At 39.0% G+C, this 16,257-nt stretch overlaps 1 protein-coding gene across 1 annotated transcript in view; it reads left to right on the forward strand.

Annotated features, from left to right (window-relative positions):
• MSH2 (mutS homolog 2) overlaps positions 1-16,257 on the forward strand; it is a 78,465-nt gene that overhangs the window by 17,083 nt on the left and 45,125 nt on the right. Inside the window, exon 7 of the mRNA XM_007106847.4 lies at positions 8,780-8,979. Coding sequence (XP_007106909.2) covers positions 8,780-8,979 — 200 coding nt within the window. The remainder of the gene's footprint in view (positions 1-8,779; positions 8,980-16,257) is intronic.

Consider the following 16,257-nt stretch of genomic DNA (forward strand, 5'->3'; position numbering starts at 1 on the left):
AGCACGGGCTCTAGATGTGCAGGCTTCAGGAGTCGCAGTGCGTGGGCTCAGTAGTTGTGGCTCGTGGGCTTTAGAGCTCAGGCTCAGTAGTTGCGGCGCATGGGCTTAGTTGCTCCATGGTGTGTGGGATCTTCCCGGACCAGGGCTTGAACCCGTGTCCCCTGCATTGGCAGGCGGATTCTTAACCACTGCGCCACCAGGGAAGTCCCTGTACTGTATTTCTTGTTTCTGTCAATTGTATTTAATTTGATCCAAGTTGGATTAACATCATAAGTGAAATGTACTATTTTGGCTTTTATTTAAGTTATATCCATGGAATTGCTTTATGTGTTGTAATGCTCATTTTTCCATTCATTAAAACCTATTTGCACTGAGACTACAAATACTTTTTAGCTAATGGCTTAAATACTTTAATCTCCAATGAGAATTGATATGTTATTACCTTTTAGGAGTGAGTTTCTGGGTATTTCTTCCTTTTGTGCTTTATCTAACAATCAAATTAGGAATTATAAGAACACTGTCCATATTACTATTTTTTTTTTTTTTTTTTAAATAAATTTATTTATTTATTTATTTATTTGGCTGTGTTGGGTCTTGATTTCTGTGCGAGGGCTTTCTCTAGTTGCGGCGAGCGGGGGCCACTCTTCATCGCGGTGCGCGGGCCTCTCACTGTCGCGGCTTCTCTTGTTGCGGAGCACAGGCTCCAGACGCGCAGGCTCAGTAGTTGTGGCTCACGGGCCCGGTTGCTCCGCGGCATGTGGGATCTTCCCAGACCAGGGCTCGAACCCTGTTCTCTGCATTGGCAGGCAGATTCTCAACCACTGCGCCACCAGGGAAGCCCCATATTACTATTTTTGCACTTATTTTCTGATAGGTCCAAAGAGTCCTCATGTTTGCACATACACTAGGACTATTACAATTACTTTTAATCTTCTGGGATTTTTTTTGTCTTTCCATAGATTCATCTGAAGCCTTGGTAATTTTCCCATGTTTTTACAAAGTTAGAATTCTTTAAAGAACATTGAATATATGTTAGCATATGAAATAGTTCACTCATGAAATTGCTGATGATATCATTTGCATATGTTGAATTTGGTATTATTATTGCCTTCTAGTTTAAAACTGAGTATTTCTTTTTCTATGACATTTAATATGATTAATGTAGCAATCTTATTAGAAATACATATCTCCAAATAAAAGTGGTTCCGGGCTTCCCTGGTGGCACAGTGGTTGAGAATCCGCCTGCCATTGCAGGGGACACGGGTTCGAGCCCTGGTCCGGGAAGATCCCACATGCCGTGGAGCAACTAAGCCCATGCACCACAACTACTGGGCCTGTGCTCTAGAGCCCACAAGCCACAACTACTGAGCCCACATGCTGCAACTATTGAAGCCCATGTGCCTAGAGCCTGTGCTCCACAACAAGAGAAGCCACCACAATGAGAAGCCCGCGCACTGCAACGAAGAGTAGCCCCTGCTCGCCGCAACTAGAGAAAGCCTGTGCGCAGCAACGAAGACCCAACACAGCCAAAAAAAATAAATTTATTAAAAAAAAAAAGTGGTTCCTATAAATGTAGAAATGGTGGTGGTGCTTATATGATAATATATCATGCTTCTTGAGGCAGTGTACTTCCAGGGTTATATTAAGACTTAGACCTAGACTTCTTTCCAGGTTATATTAAGTATCCTTTTGTGCAAGGATGTCTTTAGTTAGTAGTCTGTATTCTGTGGAAACAGAGAGGTCTGGAGGTCATACAGTGAGTGCAGTTTCTTTAAAACAGCAAATTGCTCTGGCCTCAGAGGAAGAACAGGAGGGCAGTCACTCTACTGCTTTTCCACCACTTTTCTCTGCTTCCAAATCAAGTTTAGTGGAAACCCCTTTTTTCTGGTCTCTGGGCTGATCTGCTAGTCCCTTTGAATTTTATTTGCCTTCCTGTCCAGTCTGCGCCACAAAGGCAACCCTCTTTCCAGTGCTTTCATGGGCGCCATAGAATTTCTTGCCCCATTGGTCCTTTGTCATACTGGCCCCTCTCTCCTTAGCTTTCTTTCTCAATTAAAAGTTTCTGGAGAAAGTCACACAATGCTGATTGGACACACTGTACTTTCAAGCTATCTAGTTTTCACTGCTGCCTGGTATTACTTTTGTTACATGACTCATTTCAGTGACCAATCGAACATTTTTTATTTTCCCTTCAGCTGCCTCCTATGTGTAAGCAGATGATCTCCTCCCTGATTCTTTTTTTTTTTTTTTTTTGGTGGTGTGCGGGCCTCCCTCTGCTGCGGCCGGCAGGCGGACACGCAACCACTGCGCCACCAGGGAAGCCCTCCCTGATTCTTATAATCTCAAAATGTACCAGTATTTTCAGTCTTTTACTCCCTGGCTCTTTCTCAGAAGAGGAAGTAATGCTCTTTCCTTTCCAAAGGCAACCTTTCCGTTTTGCCTTGGTTATAGTTTTTTTCCCTATTCCTTCTCTGCTTCAGTTTTCTTCCAGTGCGTCCTGTACTGTTCTCCCTTCAAGTCTCTGCTGTTGCTGCTCCACCCTCCCCTCCCAAGTATTTTCCTCAAGATCCTATCTCTTTATTTTATTTTATTATTATTATTTTTTGTGGTACGCGGGCCTCTCACCACTGCGGCCTCTCCTGCCGTGGAGCACAGGCTCCGGACGCGCAGGCCCAGCGGCCATGGCTCACAGGCCCAGCCTCTCCGCGGCACGTGGGATCCTCCCAGACCGGGGCGCGAACCCGTGTCCCCTGCATCGGCAGGCGGACTCTCAACCACTGCGCCACCAAGGAAGCCCGATCCTATCTCTTTAAATCCCAACTATTTAGAATATAGACAAATGAAATACCCCAAAATGAGGTTCCCCAGCTCCCATAGGAATTCTCTGCTTTCTTACTTGTATCACATTTCATTGCATTTTGTATCTTGGTTGTTACTCAGCACTAACTGTAAGATGCAACATGTCTTTCTCCTCCACTAGATTGAAAATTCCTTGAAAGCATGTTCCTTTCTTTTATATTTTGCCATACTTTTTTTTCTTTTTTAATTTTCTCAAGCCTGTGTAGCAGATTATCTGCTATTTAATGTATCAAATGAGTGGTTCTGTCTGCGTTAAACCGTGTGAAGAACAGATAAAGAAGAGGCTCAAAAACTTGTAATTGTATTTAGGTACCAGATTTGTTCTCAGCCATATAAATAAGCTGTCATGAAATTCTAGTCAACTCTTCTTACAGTAAGAGATCAGAAGTGCTGGTTTTAAAGAACAGAATGGTGATTTTAAAATAACAAAAATTTCATGACTTATTTTATAATTTATTCTTTTGGAATTTTAGAGATTAACTGACCCTAAAAATTATCTTGTATTCCAGTCAACTTGTGAGTTAATGTGTCAAATTGTGACAGCTGAGTAATTTTGAGTAGGGTTGACAGGTATACTCTGTTTTGCCAACACTAACTTTGGTACTTCTGAAATTGTGATTTGAAAGTGGTATTGTCATGGAAACAGAGCAGTCTTTTTTTAAAAAAACCTCTGTTAGGCAGAACACAAACTAATACTATAATTATTTCTGAAATGGCATGTTGAATAGACTTGTGAAACTAGCAATTTATTAGACTTTTTAAAAAATAAATTTATTTATTTATTTATTTTTGGCTGCACTGGGTCTTCGTTGCTGTGCACGGGCTTTCTCTAGTTGCGGTGAGCAGGGGCTATTCTTCACTGCGGTGCACGGGCTTCTTATTGTGGTGGCTTCTCATTGCAGAGGACGGGCTCTACCTGCGCGGGCTTCAGTAGTCGTGGCACGTGGGCTCAGTAGTTGTGGCGCACGGGGGCTTAGTTGCTCCGTGGCATGTGGAATCTTCCCGGACCAGGGCTCGAACCCGTGTTGCCTGCATTGTCAGGCGGATTCCTAACCACTGTGCCACCAGGGAAGTCCATTATTAGACTTTTAATGATATCCAGACCAAAGACTGAGGGGGCTGTGTATCTTGCCTTGTGCTATGTGTTTTAGAAGCTTTTTCATTCCCTTGCTGTTTTACTTCTTAATACTCTTTCTGGAACTTTATGCTGTTTTTTTTAAATTAAAGTACAGTTGATTTACAATGTATTAATTTCTGTTGTACAGCAAGGTGATTCAGTTATATATATGTATATACATTCTTTTTTTATATTCTTTTTTTTTCATAGGATATCGAATATAGTTCCATTTGCTATACAGTAGGACCTTGTTGTTTATCCGTTCTATATATAATAGCTTACGTCTGCTAACTCCAACCTCCCGCTCAATCCCTCTTGCCCTTGGCAACTACAAGTCTGTTCTGTATGTCCATTGAGTCTGTTGCTGTTTTGTAGATAGATTCATTTGTGTCATATTTTAGATATCACATATAAGTGATATACGGTGTTTGTCTTTCTCTTTCTGACTGACTTAGTACGGTAATCTCTAGTTGCATCCATGTTGCTGCAAATGGCTTTATTTCATTCTTTTTCATTCCTGAGTATTATTCCATTATATATATATATACTACATCTTCTTTATCCATTCATCCATCGATGGACATTAGGTTGCTTCCATGTCTTGGCTATTGTGAATAGTGCTACTGTGAACATAGGGGGTGCATGTATCTTTTTGAATTATAGTTTTGTCTGGGTATATGCCCAGGAATGGGATTGCTGGATCATATGGTAATTCTATTTTTAGTTTTCTGGGGAACCTCCATACTGTTTTCCAAGTGGCTGCACCAACTTACATTCCCACCTTTTCTCCATACCATCTCCAACATTTTTTACTTGTAGACTTTTTAGTGATGGCCATTCTGACCGGTGTGAGGTGATACCTCATTGTAGTTATTATTTTTTATTTTAAAATTTATTTATTTATTTATTTTTGGCTGTGTTGGGTCTTCGTTTCTATGCGAGGGCTTTCTCTAGTCGCGGCAAGCAGGGGCCACTCACTGTCACGGACTCTCTTGTTGCGGAGCACAGGCTCCAGACGCGCAGGCTCGGTAGCTGTGGCTCACGGGCCTAGTTGCTCAGCGGCATGTGGGATCTTCCCAGACCAGGGCACGACCCGTGTCCCCTGCATCTGCAGGCGGACTCTCAACCACTGCGCCACCAGGGAAGCCCCTCATTGTAGTTTTGATTTGCATTTCTCTAATGATTAGTGATGTTGAGCATCTTTTCATGTGCTTATTGGGCATCTGTATGTCGTCTTTGGAGAAATTTCTGTTTAGGTCTTCTGCCCGTTTTTCGATTGGGTTGTTTGTTTTTTTGTTGTTGAGTTGTATGAGCTGTTTGTATATTTTGGAAATTAAGCCCTTGTCAGTCGCATTGTTGGCAAATATTTTCTCCCAATCTGTAGGATGTCTTTTCGTTTTGTTTGTGGTTTCCTTTGCTGTGCAAAAGCTTCTAAGTTTAATTAGGTCCCATTGTTTATTTTTGTTTTTATTTCTATTGCCTTGGGAGACTGAGCTAAGAAAACATTGGTAGGATTTATGTCAGAGAACGTTTTACAAAATTATGATCTCTTCTAGGAGTTTTATGGCATCATGTCTTATGTTTAAGTCTTTAAGTTATTTTGAGTTTATTTTTGTGTGTGGTGTGAGGCTGTTTTCAACTTCATTGATGTACAGGTGGCTGTCCCAACTTTCCCAACACCACTTGCTGAAGAGACCTCTTTTTCCCATTGTATATTCTTGCCTCCTTGGTTGAAGATTAATTGACCGTAGGTGTGTGGGTTTATTTCTGGGCTCTCTGTTCTGTGGAACTTTATGCTCTTGAACAATGTTGGTTACTTATGATTCTGTGGTCAGCTTGAGAGGAAACAGTGATAAGATACTTGGTGGAACAGGAAAGAAGCATAGGGAGATTCTAGATCAGAGATGTCTTCTCTATGGATACTTACCATTTATGGAGAGTGGCCTAAGGAGTTTTAGGAAAAGAAGAGGAAAAGAAAGATGAGGTAGGTGAAGCCAGCATCAGGTTTCTTTCATCCTTTTCCTGACCCCCTTAAACTTCTCTTCCTGCTTTATCATGAGAACTCAGAAATTTCTTATGATTGTTAGAACTCACTTTTTTAAACTGTTCCTGGCCGAAGAATCGCTTGAGAAGCTCATTGCAGTTTCACAGGTGGGCCCCAACCTTGGGGATTCTGTATTTCACCTCCAAGTGATTTTAATATGGGTAATCTTGGATCAAACTTGGAGAAGCCCAGTTAGAGCCAGAGGATTAGCTAGGAAGGCCCAAATTTGCTGTGATTTGGCTGCATCCCTTACTCAGTTTTGTTTGCTTTGTTTTTAAAATCTAGAGTACAAGCCATAGATATCTTTTCTGGAGCAGTAAGTGCCTGAATAATTCTGTTTATGTGGCCTTTGACTGGTTCGTAATACAAGCTTGATAGCAGATTATTTCCCCACTAATTTGGCATTTTCTATAACAAATATATCTACTACCAACTCCCTAAATATTATCTTGACATTCTGTAGAGTTTGTTATTTTTCTCTTTATTTTCATCTTTTAAAGTGATTCAAGGTCCTTTAAACCAGTGGCCTAGCCTGGGCCTGTCCTCCCCTCCCCTGCTGCCTCTGGGACATTTGGCAGTGTCTGGAGACATTTTGGGTTGTTACTCTGGAAAGAGTATAGTGGGTGGAATTCAGGGATGCTGTTAAACAGCAGAGAACAACCCCTCACAGCGAAGAATTATCTAGCCTAAATGTCAATATTGCCAAGGTTGCAAAATCTTTTTTTTTTTTTAACTTTTTACTTTATATTGGAGTATAGCTGATTAACAATGTTGTGATAGTTTCAGGTGCACAGCAAAGCGACTCAGCCATACATAAACATGTATCCATTCTCCCTCAGGCTCCCCTCCCATCCAGGCTGCCACATACCAAGGTTGCAAAATCTTGCTTTAATATTTGTAGTCATTATATGATTACTACAGGGGCAGCATATTTTTCCCTTCATATGACATGCTAGATGAACATTATGATGATGCAGGAATTGTAAATGCTGATGGAGAGATCAGTAAATAGTTAAGAAATTTAGAAAGCTGATTTGGTTCCTTTTCCTGTCCCTGTGCAATTTGAGGATTAATTTACTACTCATATAGTTTACAGATGTAAGGAAAATGGTAGTTCATCTGATAGCGTTCTAAACCTAGGATCGTCTTCTGTGCCCACGCCATTTCCCCTACCTTTGAATGTTAAAGTTTACCTTTCAGCTATTACTTTAATACCATCTACCGCATAGTTTTTCATACTGCATGTTGTGACGCAGTGGTAGGTTGTGAAGTTAGTGTAGCAGGTATAACTAGCATTTTTGAAAAGTTAAATGCAATAGAAAAATAAAGAGTGCACCACATATAGTAAGAGTTAAGTGTTGTCTTGCAAAACCTATTTTAATTATATGTTGTCAGGGAGGAAAGTTTCTTTTTCCTACTACTCTCCTAGTTCTTTGGCTGTGGCCCTATGAATTGGACTGACAAAAGACAGATTAACAAGAGAAAAAACAAACAAGTTTATGCTTACATGTGGGAGCACTCAGAGATGAGTAACTCTAGGGTTAGTTGGAACTTGGGCTTATATAGCATCTTAGCAAAGGAACAATAAATTTTCAGAGAAGTGACAAGACAAAGGAAAAGGACTTTGAGTTCCTAGGGCTACAAATTGTGGGAAGGGAAATGTATGGAAACTAAAGGTAGATAAAGTCTAGCTGGTAGGGTTATGTAGGTTCCTCTGTTGCCATCTCCAGGCTGTTAAGGGTCTAAAGTTGAGATTAATTGTTGTCCTTCCTGGTAAAGAAGGAAGGGGGAGCCCCTTGGTAAATTGATGTCCTGCTTTTGGGCAAATGGGGAGAAGGCAAAGAGCTTTCCTTCTTTCTGCTCCTTCTCAATTGTCCTCAACTAAAAATAGCCCTTAAGGACCAAAGTAGTCCTTAGGGACACTAGAGTGTCATGTTTTGAGATGGCTTATTTTACCCGCTACAGTATCTGTGCATGTGTGTGCTGGGTCATGATGTAAAACTATATTTCTTGCTGTGGATTATAGGGAAAAAAATGGAAAGACACCGATTCCAATAAATTACAAAAGCAATATTAGCTGCGTGTTTGATAGTTCTTGAAACAAGCTAAGATTTTATTTATTGATTATGTGAAGCAATAAACTTATTTCAGTTTTTTAATTAGAAAATTTTGGCTTTGTACTATCATGAGGTAATTTTAGAATGCATTTTGAATTTATAAGACTTTCTGATAGAATAAGTATTGAATTTGGCAACATTCTTAAATTGTAATTCTGTTTCATTAAAGATGTTTCATTAAAGATCATTTTGGCTTTGTACTATCATGAGGTAATTTTAGAATAGATTTTGAATTTATAAGACTTTCTGATAGAATAAGTATTGAATTTGGCAACAGTCTTGAATTGTAATTCTGTTTCATTAAAGATCATTGTTTCCATGTGCAATAATGTGTCAATATCAACAGTCCCAATAATGAGATTCCTCTGTTTAAGAAATGTCAATTTGATGAAAGGCAAACAAAATTGGGTATATTTCAGTATCATATGATACTACTTAACTAAACATTCATTTGGTTATTAACTAATCACAAACTGCTTACATCACAGTGTTATGGAGCTTTCCATCCTCTACAAAAAACTAACATTTCAGAATAGATTCAAGCTTCTTACATGGAGTTTTTGAGTTGAGGCATGCACCTAGTTGACAAATTTTAGTTTCATACTAAATATTTAAGATTAATTCTAGTATAATTTATTTCAGATTAAATTTAGTAGAAGCTTTTGTAGAAGATGCAGAATTGAGGCAGAGTTTACAAGAAGATTTACTTCGTCGATTTCCAGATCTTAACCGACTTGCCAAGAAATTTCAAAGACAAGCAGCAAACTTACAAGATTGTTACCGACTCTATCAGGGTATAAATCAACTCCCTAATGTTATTCAGGCTCTGGAAAAATATGAAGGTAATAAAATGATTTTGTTTTTGTTTTCCTTCACTCTCAAAATACTTAGCAAATGTTCTGTCCTTTTAAAGTTGGTTCTGGTTACTCATCTTTAAGCTTTCCTAATAGGTTTGTATTGCCCTCTGGCTGTATCACAGAAGCCAGAAGTCATGAGACAATTTAGAATTTTTGTTTTTTAGAAATGAATATTAGGATTACGAGGTTTATTAATAGGTGTCTTGCGCTAATGGTGGCAGTTGAACAGGGTTCGATTGCTAAAGACTCACAGGACCCGAAATGACAGTGCTTACAAACATATGGTTTATTACGGGAAAAGGATACAGTCTAGCAGCCGCACTAAAGTAAGGATAATGCATCACAGCCAAAGGCTGTCACAGCAAGGGGGCCAGGGAGGTCAGGTGCAGGTACCTATAAAAAGGTCCTTGGTGAGGTGCACCTTCTCAGATCAGGGACCATTATTGTATGCAGAACACCCTGGAACCAGGGAGCCTCAAACAGTCTTGCTGGGCTTCTTAATATTTTGCTGGTCTTGTGGGCGTATTCCTGTTCTGTAACTAGCTTCTACAGCAGAGCCCTCTTGGGGCCTCAGTGAGACCAGGTGCAAATCATCGATCACATGGTGCTAAGCTGAATGAACCACCTTGAATCTCCTGGGACTAAAGATTACAAAACAACACAATTAGTATGTTTCATGTCTTGACCAGGGGTCATTGCCATGCAGGAACTTTAAGAAAACACCCGGAGGCTAATTCCAGGCCTGCTGGAATTAACCTTTACAGTACACCTATGAAAGAAAGTTAAGACAGAAGGTCTTGGTGGTAACAGTTGAAGTCAGAGGGAAGTTACTACAATAAAGTAAGCAAAGTCATATATTAGTTAATCAATAGAGTATTGGTGGATAAAATCAACTTGCTCTTACAAGCATAGTTTTTAACTTTAAGTGAACATAAGTTTCTACAACAAATATTTTAGTAAGTACAAAGTTATATGTCTAATACATAAAGCATTTTAAGTTTCAGAGTTAAAAATCAACATCTCTTAGAACTATTGAAAACAAACCTTTCAATACTATGAGAAAGCTTTATGAATTTTTTGTAGGAAGACTTAAAAAAATCTATGATGACTGGTACAAAATAAGTATAGATTTAATTTAAATTTTATGGTCACTTTTCCTCTTATTTATCTAACAGTGTAAAAGAATAGCTGACTGCTTGTCGTTTCAGAGTACCACTGTATAAAAAGTATTCCTATTCTAGTCAAGGCTCCTCATTAGACTGATGAGGCTTAAATGCCCTAGAATTTAGTTCCACCAAAGTGGAATTAAAGAAAATGGGTCTTTAATCTTTTCTGTTTCACATTTCTTTAGTGTGGCTTAATTTCCCTCCTTTGTGCCTCATTTTCCTCATCCTGTAAATGAATATCTTCTACTGCTACGATTTTCTGATTCTGTCTCCTCTGGCCTCATTCCAACAGGATCAGTTGGAAGCACAAGGGGATTGACTGGTGTTAGGGATGTAATCAGGGTGTAATCATGGAGATAGGCTCTCTGAACAATTTACTCTTATACGACTTAACATCAGGTGTTTTAAACATTTCTCTCACATCTCTTCCCTCATGAGGTAAAAAAGCCATCCTTGTCCCTGCGTCCTCCTCTTGTACCTGTACTCAGTGAAGTTTCTGAAAGCCTACATTTCCATATTCCATTCACTCCACTGGCTTCAGCCCTGACCACTGTACTGAAATGGCATTTGCTAAGTGACTTACCTGTTGCTAAATTCAATGAACACGGTCCGGTCCCTATCTTACTAGGTTTCACTGGTGAGTGTGACAGGCTTTTTTTCCTCCTGGTTTTATTGAGATATAATTGACATATAACATTGTATAAATTTAGGTGTACAATGCGATTTGATATGTATATATATATACTGCGTAAACGATCACCACAATAAGTTTAGTTAACATCGTCACCTCACGTAGTTTTTTTTTTCTTATGATGAGACCTTTTAAGGTCTAATCTCTTAGCAGCTTTTCCAATATACAGTACAGTTTTTGTTTTTGTTTTTGAATTACAGTCACCATGTTGTACATTACCTTGCCAGGACTTCAGTCTTATAACTTGAAATTTGTACCTTTTGACCACCTTCACCCATTTCCTCCACCCCCTGCCTCTCGCAACCACCAGTCTGTTCTGTATTTATGAGTTTGGTTTTATTAGATTCCACATATAAGTGAGATCACAAAGTATTTGACTTTCCCTGTCTCACTCTTTTCACTTGACATAATGCCCTCAAGGTCCATCCATGTTGTTGCAGATGGCAGGATTTCTTTCTTTATGGTTGAAGGATACTCCGTTGTACACATGTATCACAGTTTCTTTATCCATTCCTTCGCTGGTGGACACTTAGGTGGTTTCCATGTCTTGGCTGTTGTAAATGATGCTGCAGTGAACGTGGGGGGTGCAGATATTTCTTCGAGATGATGATTTTGTTTCCTTTAGATATATACCCAGAACTGGAATTGCTGGATCCTTCTATTTTTTGCCATCCTCTTCAGTGTAGTCACCCCATGCCCACCCCACAACCCCTAGTTCTGTTTTTGGCCCCCTTTTCACTCAATACCTGAAACTTTAAACCTGGGATTTTTGAATGAGTTCTTGAAAGTATCCTGAAATTTTATGCAAAATTTTGTGTATATGTATTTTTGGAGGGGTAAAGGATCTGCAAGTTTCATCAGATATTCAAAAGTATATGTAAACCACCACCACCCTCCCCCCAAAAATGTAAGAAATATTGCTCTGCATATTCTCTGGGGAATCTTTCTTATTCCCTGAGATAAGCATGGAAGTTAGGAATTGGATTTGAAAGGCTTGGCTCTCTTCATGAACCTCTCTGCATATGTGTGGATTAATGTACTTGAGAGTTTTCAACAAGTCAGTAATTCCCTACTTTTTCGGTGTTACACTTAATATAAGACCTGTGAGATATCATAACATTAGACATCATCACATATAGACCTGTGAGATATCATAAATTATGTAAATCAAATGCTTTACATTGTCAGTCTGATAACTGATGTCCAGTTAAGGTACTTGAAATCACCCAGCCTAGAAAATAGTAAAGGAGGAAGACTGTTCCAAGTTTCGTGGTGCTAAGAGCTATGTATTTTCTTTCAGTAACATGGAACATTGGAGAATCTAGGTGTATCCTAGTCACTGGGAACCTAACTAATCTCTCTTGAGTTGATTTACACTCTTAGTTTCAGGTGTACAACGTAATGATTCAGTATTTTTATAGATTATACTCCATTTAAAGTTATTATAAAATATTGGCTATATTCCCTGTGCTGTACAATATATCCTTGTAACTTATTTTACCCATAGTAGTTTGTACCGCTTAATCCCCTACCCCTATGTTGCCCCTCCCCTCTTCTCTCTCCCCACTGGTAACCACTAGCTTGTTCTCTATATCTGTGCATCTGTTTGTTTTATTATATTCATTTGTTTGTTTTATTTTTTAGATTCCGCATATAAATGATAACATACAGTATTTGGCTTTCTCTGTCTGACTTCATAAAGCACCATACCCTCCAGGTCCATCCACGTTGTTGGAAATGGCAAAATTTCATCCTTTTTTATGGCTGACTAATATTCCGTGTGTGTGTGTGTGTGTGTGTGTGTGTGTGTGTGTGTGTGTGTATGTGTATGTATACACATACACACACACACATCTTCTTTGCCCATTAATCTGTTGATGGACACAGGTTCCTTCCATATCTTGGCAATTGTAAATAATGCTGATAGGAATATTGGGATTTGTGTATCTTTTTATATTAGTGTTTTCATTTTCTTCGGATATATACCCAGGAGTGGAATTCTGGATCATATGGTAGTTCTATGTTCAGTTATTTTTTTTCCATACTGTTTTTCACAGTGGCTGCACCAATTTACACTCCCACCAACAGTTTATGAGGGTTCCCTTTTTTTTTTTTCTTTTTTTTTGTGGCACGCGGGCCTCTCACCGTTGTGGCCTCTCCCTTTGCGGAGCACAGGCTCTGGATGCGCACGCTCAGCGGCCATGGCTCACGGGCCCAGCCGCTCCGCGGCACGTGGGATCCTCCCGGACTGGGGCACAAACTTGTGTCCCTTGTATCGGCAGGCGGACTCTCAACCACTGCGCCACCAGGGAAGCCTGAGGGTTCCCTTTTTTCTACATCCTCGCCAACAATTTCTTATTTATGGTCTTTTTAATGATGGCCATTCTGACAGGTGTGAGGTGATGTCTCGTTGAGGTTTTGATTTGCGTTTTTCTGATGATTAGGAATGTTGAGCATCTTTTCATGTGCCTCTCGAGTTTAAAATGGCATTTTGCAGAGTTCAGCATAGCTCCTTAGCCTACTGACTTCATGGAGAAAGTCAAAACAGGCTAATTTATGAGGAAAAACCAAATGCACTGTCCTTAAAAGTAAAATCATTAAAAGTTTTAAAAAATATATTTGTATATTACTAAAAATTGAGTGTATTCTGCCGTCTTGTGATGTTTTGGTTTTGATTAACTCTAGGTTTAATGTTATTCCTGGAGAAAAAATGAAAATGAAGTAAATTCAGAGACAGCAGAGGGCAGCAACAGTTTAGAAAGTAGATTTGCATTGAGTGATGAAAGCTCTACTCTAAATTATCTTTCTCCTGTTAAAAAAAAAAGGCTATTTGAGAAATTTACTTGGCCTCCCTTATTCCTCATATCTTTTAAAATTGAAAAGTTGAGACACACATTTGCAGCAACATGGATGGATCCAGAGTTTATCAAACTAAGCGAAGTAAGTCAGAAAGAGAAAGACAAATACCATATTATATCATTTATATATGGAATCTAAAATACGACATAAATGAACCTATCTACAAAACAGAAACAGACTCATAGACATAGAGAACAGACTTGTGGTTGCCAGGGGGGAAGGGGGTCGGGGAGGGAAGGATTGGGAGTTTGGGGTTAGCAGATGCAATCTAGTATATATAGAATGGATAAAAAATGAGGTCCTACTGTACAGCAAAGGGAACTATATTCAATATCCTGTGATAAACCATAATGCAAAAGAATATATACGTGTAGCTGAATCATTTTGCTGTACAACAGAAATTAACACAACATTGTAAATTAACTATAGTTCAATAAAATTTTTTTTAAAAATTGAGGCACAACCTAAAACAATGGTATTCTGCATTTGGAGCAGATTTCTGATAGTACTTAACACAACTCTAAGTATCTAGATTTTGTTGATGAATTTTCTTGCAACAGCTAGTATCATACTGAGGTATGTAACCCTTTCCTTTGCCCACATCCAAGTAATCATCCTTTTCTGTTTCAGTATATTTAAAAACCTTACATGTGCTATTTTCCCTCCCCTGGTCTTTGCATCCTCCTCAATGAACCCATAGTAATCTTTCTTAGCACATCTGATCATATCCTTTCTTCCCTTTCGGTTATGAACACATTAATTTGCTTCCCATGACCTACCAGAAGAAGCCCCATTCCTGTGCCTGGCTGGCTGCTACTTCTGTCAGCCTCCTTTATACTCCCTCACCTATTCTTCTCACTGTACTGGTTCTCCAGACTGCTCTGATATTTTATGCTTTTCTCCATGTTTTTCCTTTGTCTTAAATGCCCTTCACTACCTTGTCCACGTGATGGAACCCTACTAATATTTAAGATTGAGCTCAAATATCACCCTTTCTGTGACGCTTTCTCTGCCCTCCTCATGCAGTGTTCTGGTTTCCATAGCACCTTCTGCTTATATCTCCATTGCTTTTCAACCCTAAATAACATAGTAAGTTAGTCTAATAATAATCCCCCCTTTTAACCTGATTGCTCAGTTTCCTTCTAAATAGAAGATAAGAATATGAAAGCAATTTGGCATTTCTGAAAAGGAATCTGCTTTACTAATGTAGCACTTTTTAAACTTTAGCCTATAAAGCTGCAATTTAAGATCTGTTTGGATTTTTGTATTTTGGAGATATTTTCTTTAAATTTCGTCTTTATCAGTTTATAAAAGCAAGGTAAACTCTTGGTAGTAATTATTCTGCCATCCAGGTACTCATTATTAATATTTTGCTTTATGTTTCATTCTTTAAGCAAAATTATAGAAGGTCAGTTATGCTTAACACTTTCTTTGACAAGGAAGACTTGTTCTAATGTAGTTCATATATTAGGAAACAATCTGAGCATACTGTGAATTTTGTGTTGCTTATGCACATTTTGCCCATGGGAAACACTGGGTGAATGCAGAAAATTGCACCCAGCTGAACTGAGCAGTGTAGGCATACACAAAATGTACACAGACACACACCTCAAATATCCACCGTGTGTTCTTGAGCCACGCTCATTTGCATGTGGTGTTACAGCTTTGCACTGCACTTCAGAGGACTCACCATTTCACAGTAACTTACAAGCTGCATCCTTCTGGAGGTCCACCTCCACAAGCAAACTTCATGTCTTTTGTGAGGTAAAATGCATTATTTATTGTAGTATTCTTGTATTTCCTATACATTTAATTTTAATTAACATGTAAAGCTGCCCTTTAAATTTTTTTGTTTTTTATTTCTTTTCTTAATTTTATTTATTTTTTCATGGAAGTATAATTGACTTACCCAGTTAGTGTCAAGTCATAGAGGTTAAATTATGGCAACTAACAATTAGTACTATTTTTACTATTGTAAAATCAGTACTATTTATTTATTAAATGTACAATTAGAACATTTTTATCCCACCAATATATTCTATTACACTTTTGCATACAGCCAGTTCTGTTATAATGCAACATATGCATCCCTATGCAAAACTGTGCGATAAAAACTAGTTTACAAGATAAAAGAGGTCAAGGCACAGCACTCAGAAACTTCATCAGTTACACTTCTGGTCACCAAATGTGTGGAGGTTTTGCCCCACACCAAGTGATTTCCTGTGACACTAACTGGGTGTTCTGCAGTTTAACTCAGTTGTGACACTGTCTCCCTGGAGATAGCATCAGATCCCATAGGTTAAGGGCTCAATCCCACAAGCCTGGTGCCCTGCAACCTCTCTACCCAGTCTCAAGCCCAGGTATTACCTGTACTTCTGACCAACCAGTTACAGATGAGGTCCCAATGACCCCCTTCTTGGGTTTAATCAATTTGCTAAAACAGCTCACTGAACTCAGGGAAACACTTACTTACACTTAACAGTTTATTGATAAAGGATGCAGATGAACAGCCAGATGAAGAGAAAGGGCAAGTCTCGGGGGCGTCCT

Source organism: Physeter macrocephalus, chromosome 12 (assembly GCF_002837175.3).
Source record: "Physeter macrocephalus isolate SW-GA chromosome 12, ASM283717v5, whole genome shotgun sequence".
NCBI classification, from domain to species: domain Eukaryota; kingdom Metazoa; phylum Chordata; class Mammalia; order Artiodactyla; family Physeteridae; genus Physeter; species Physeter macrocephalus.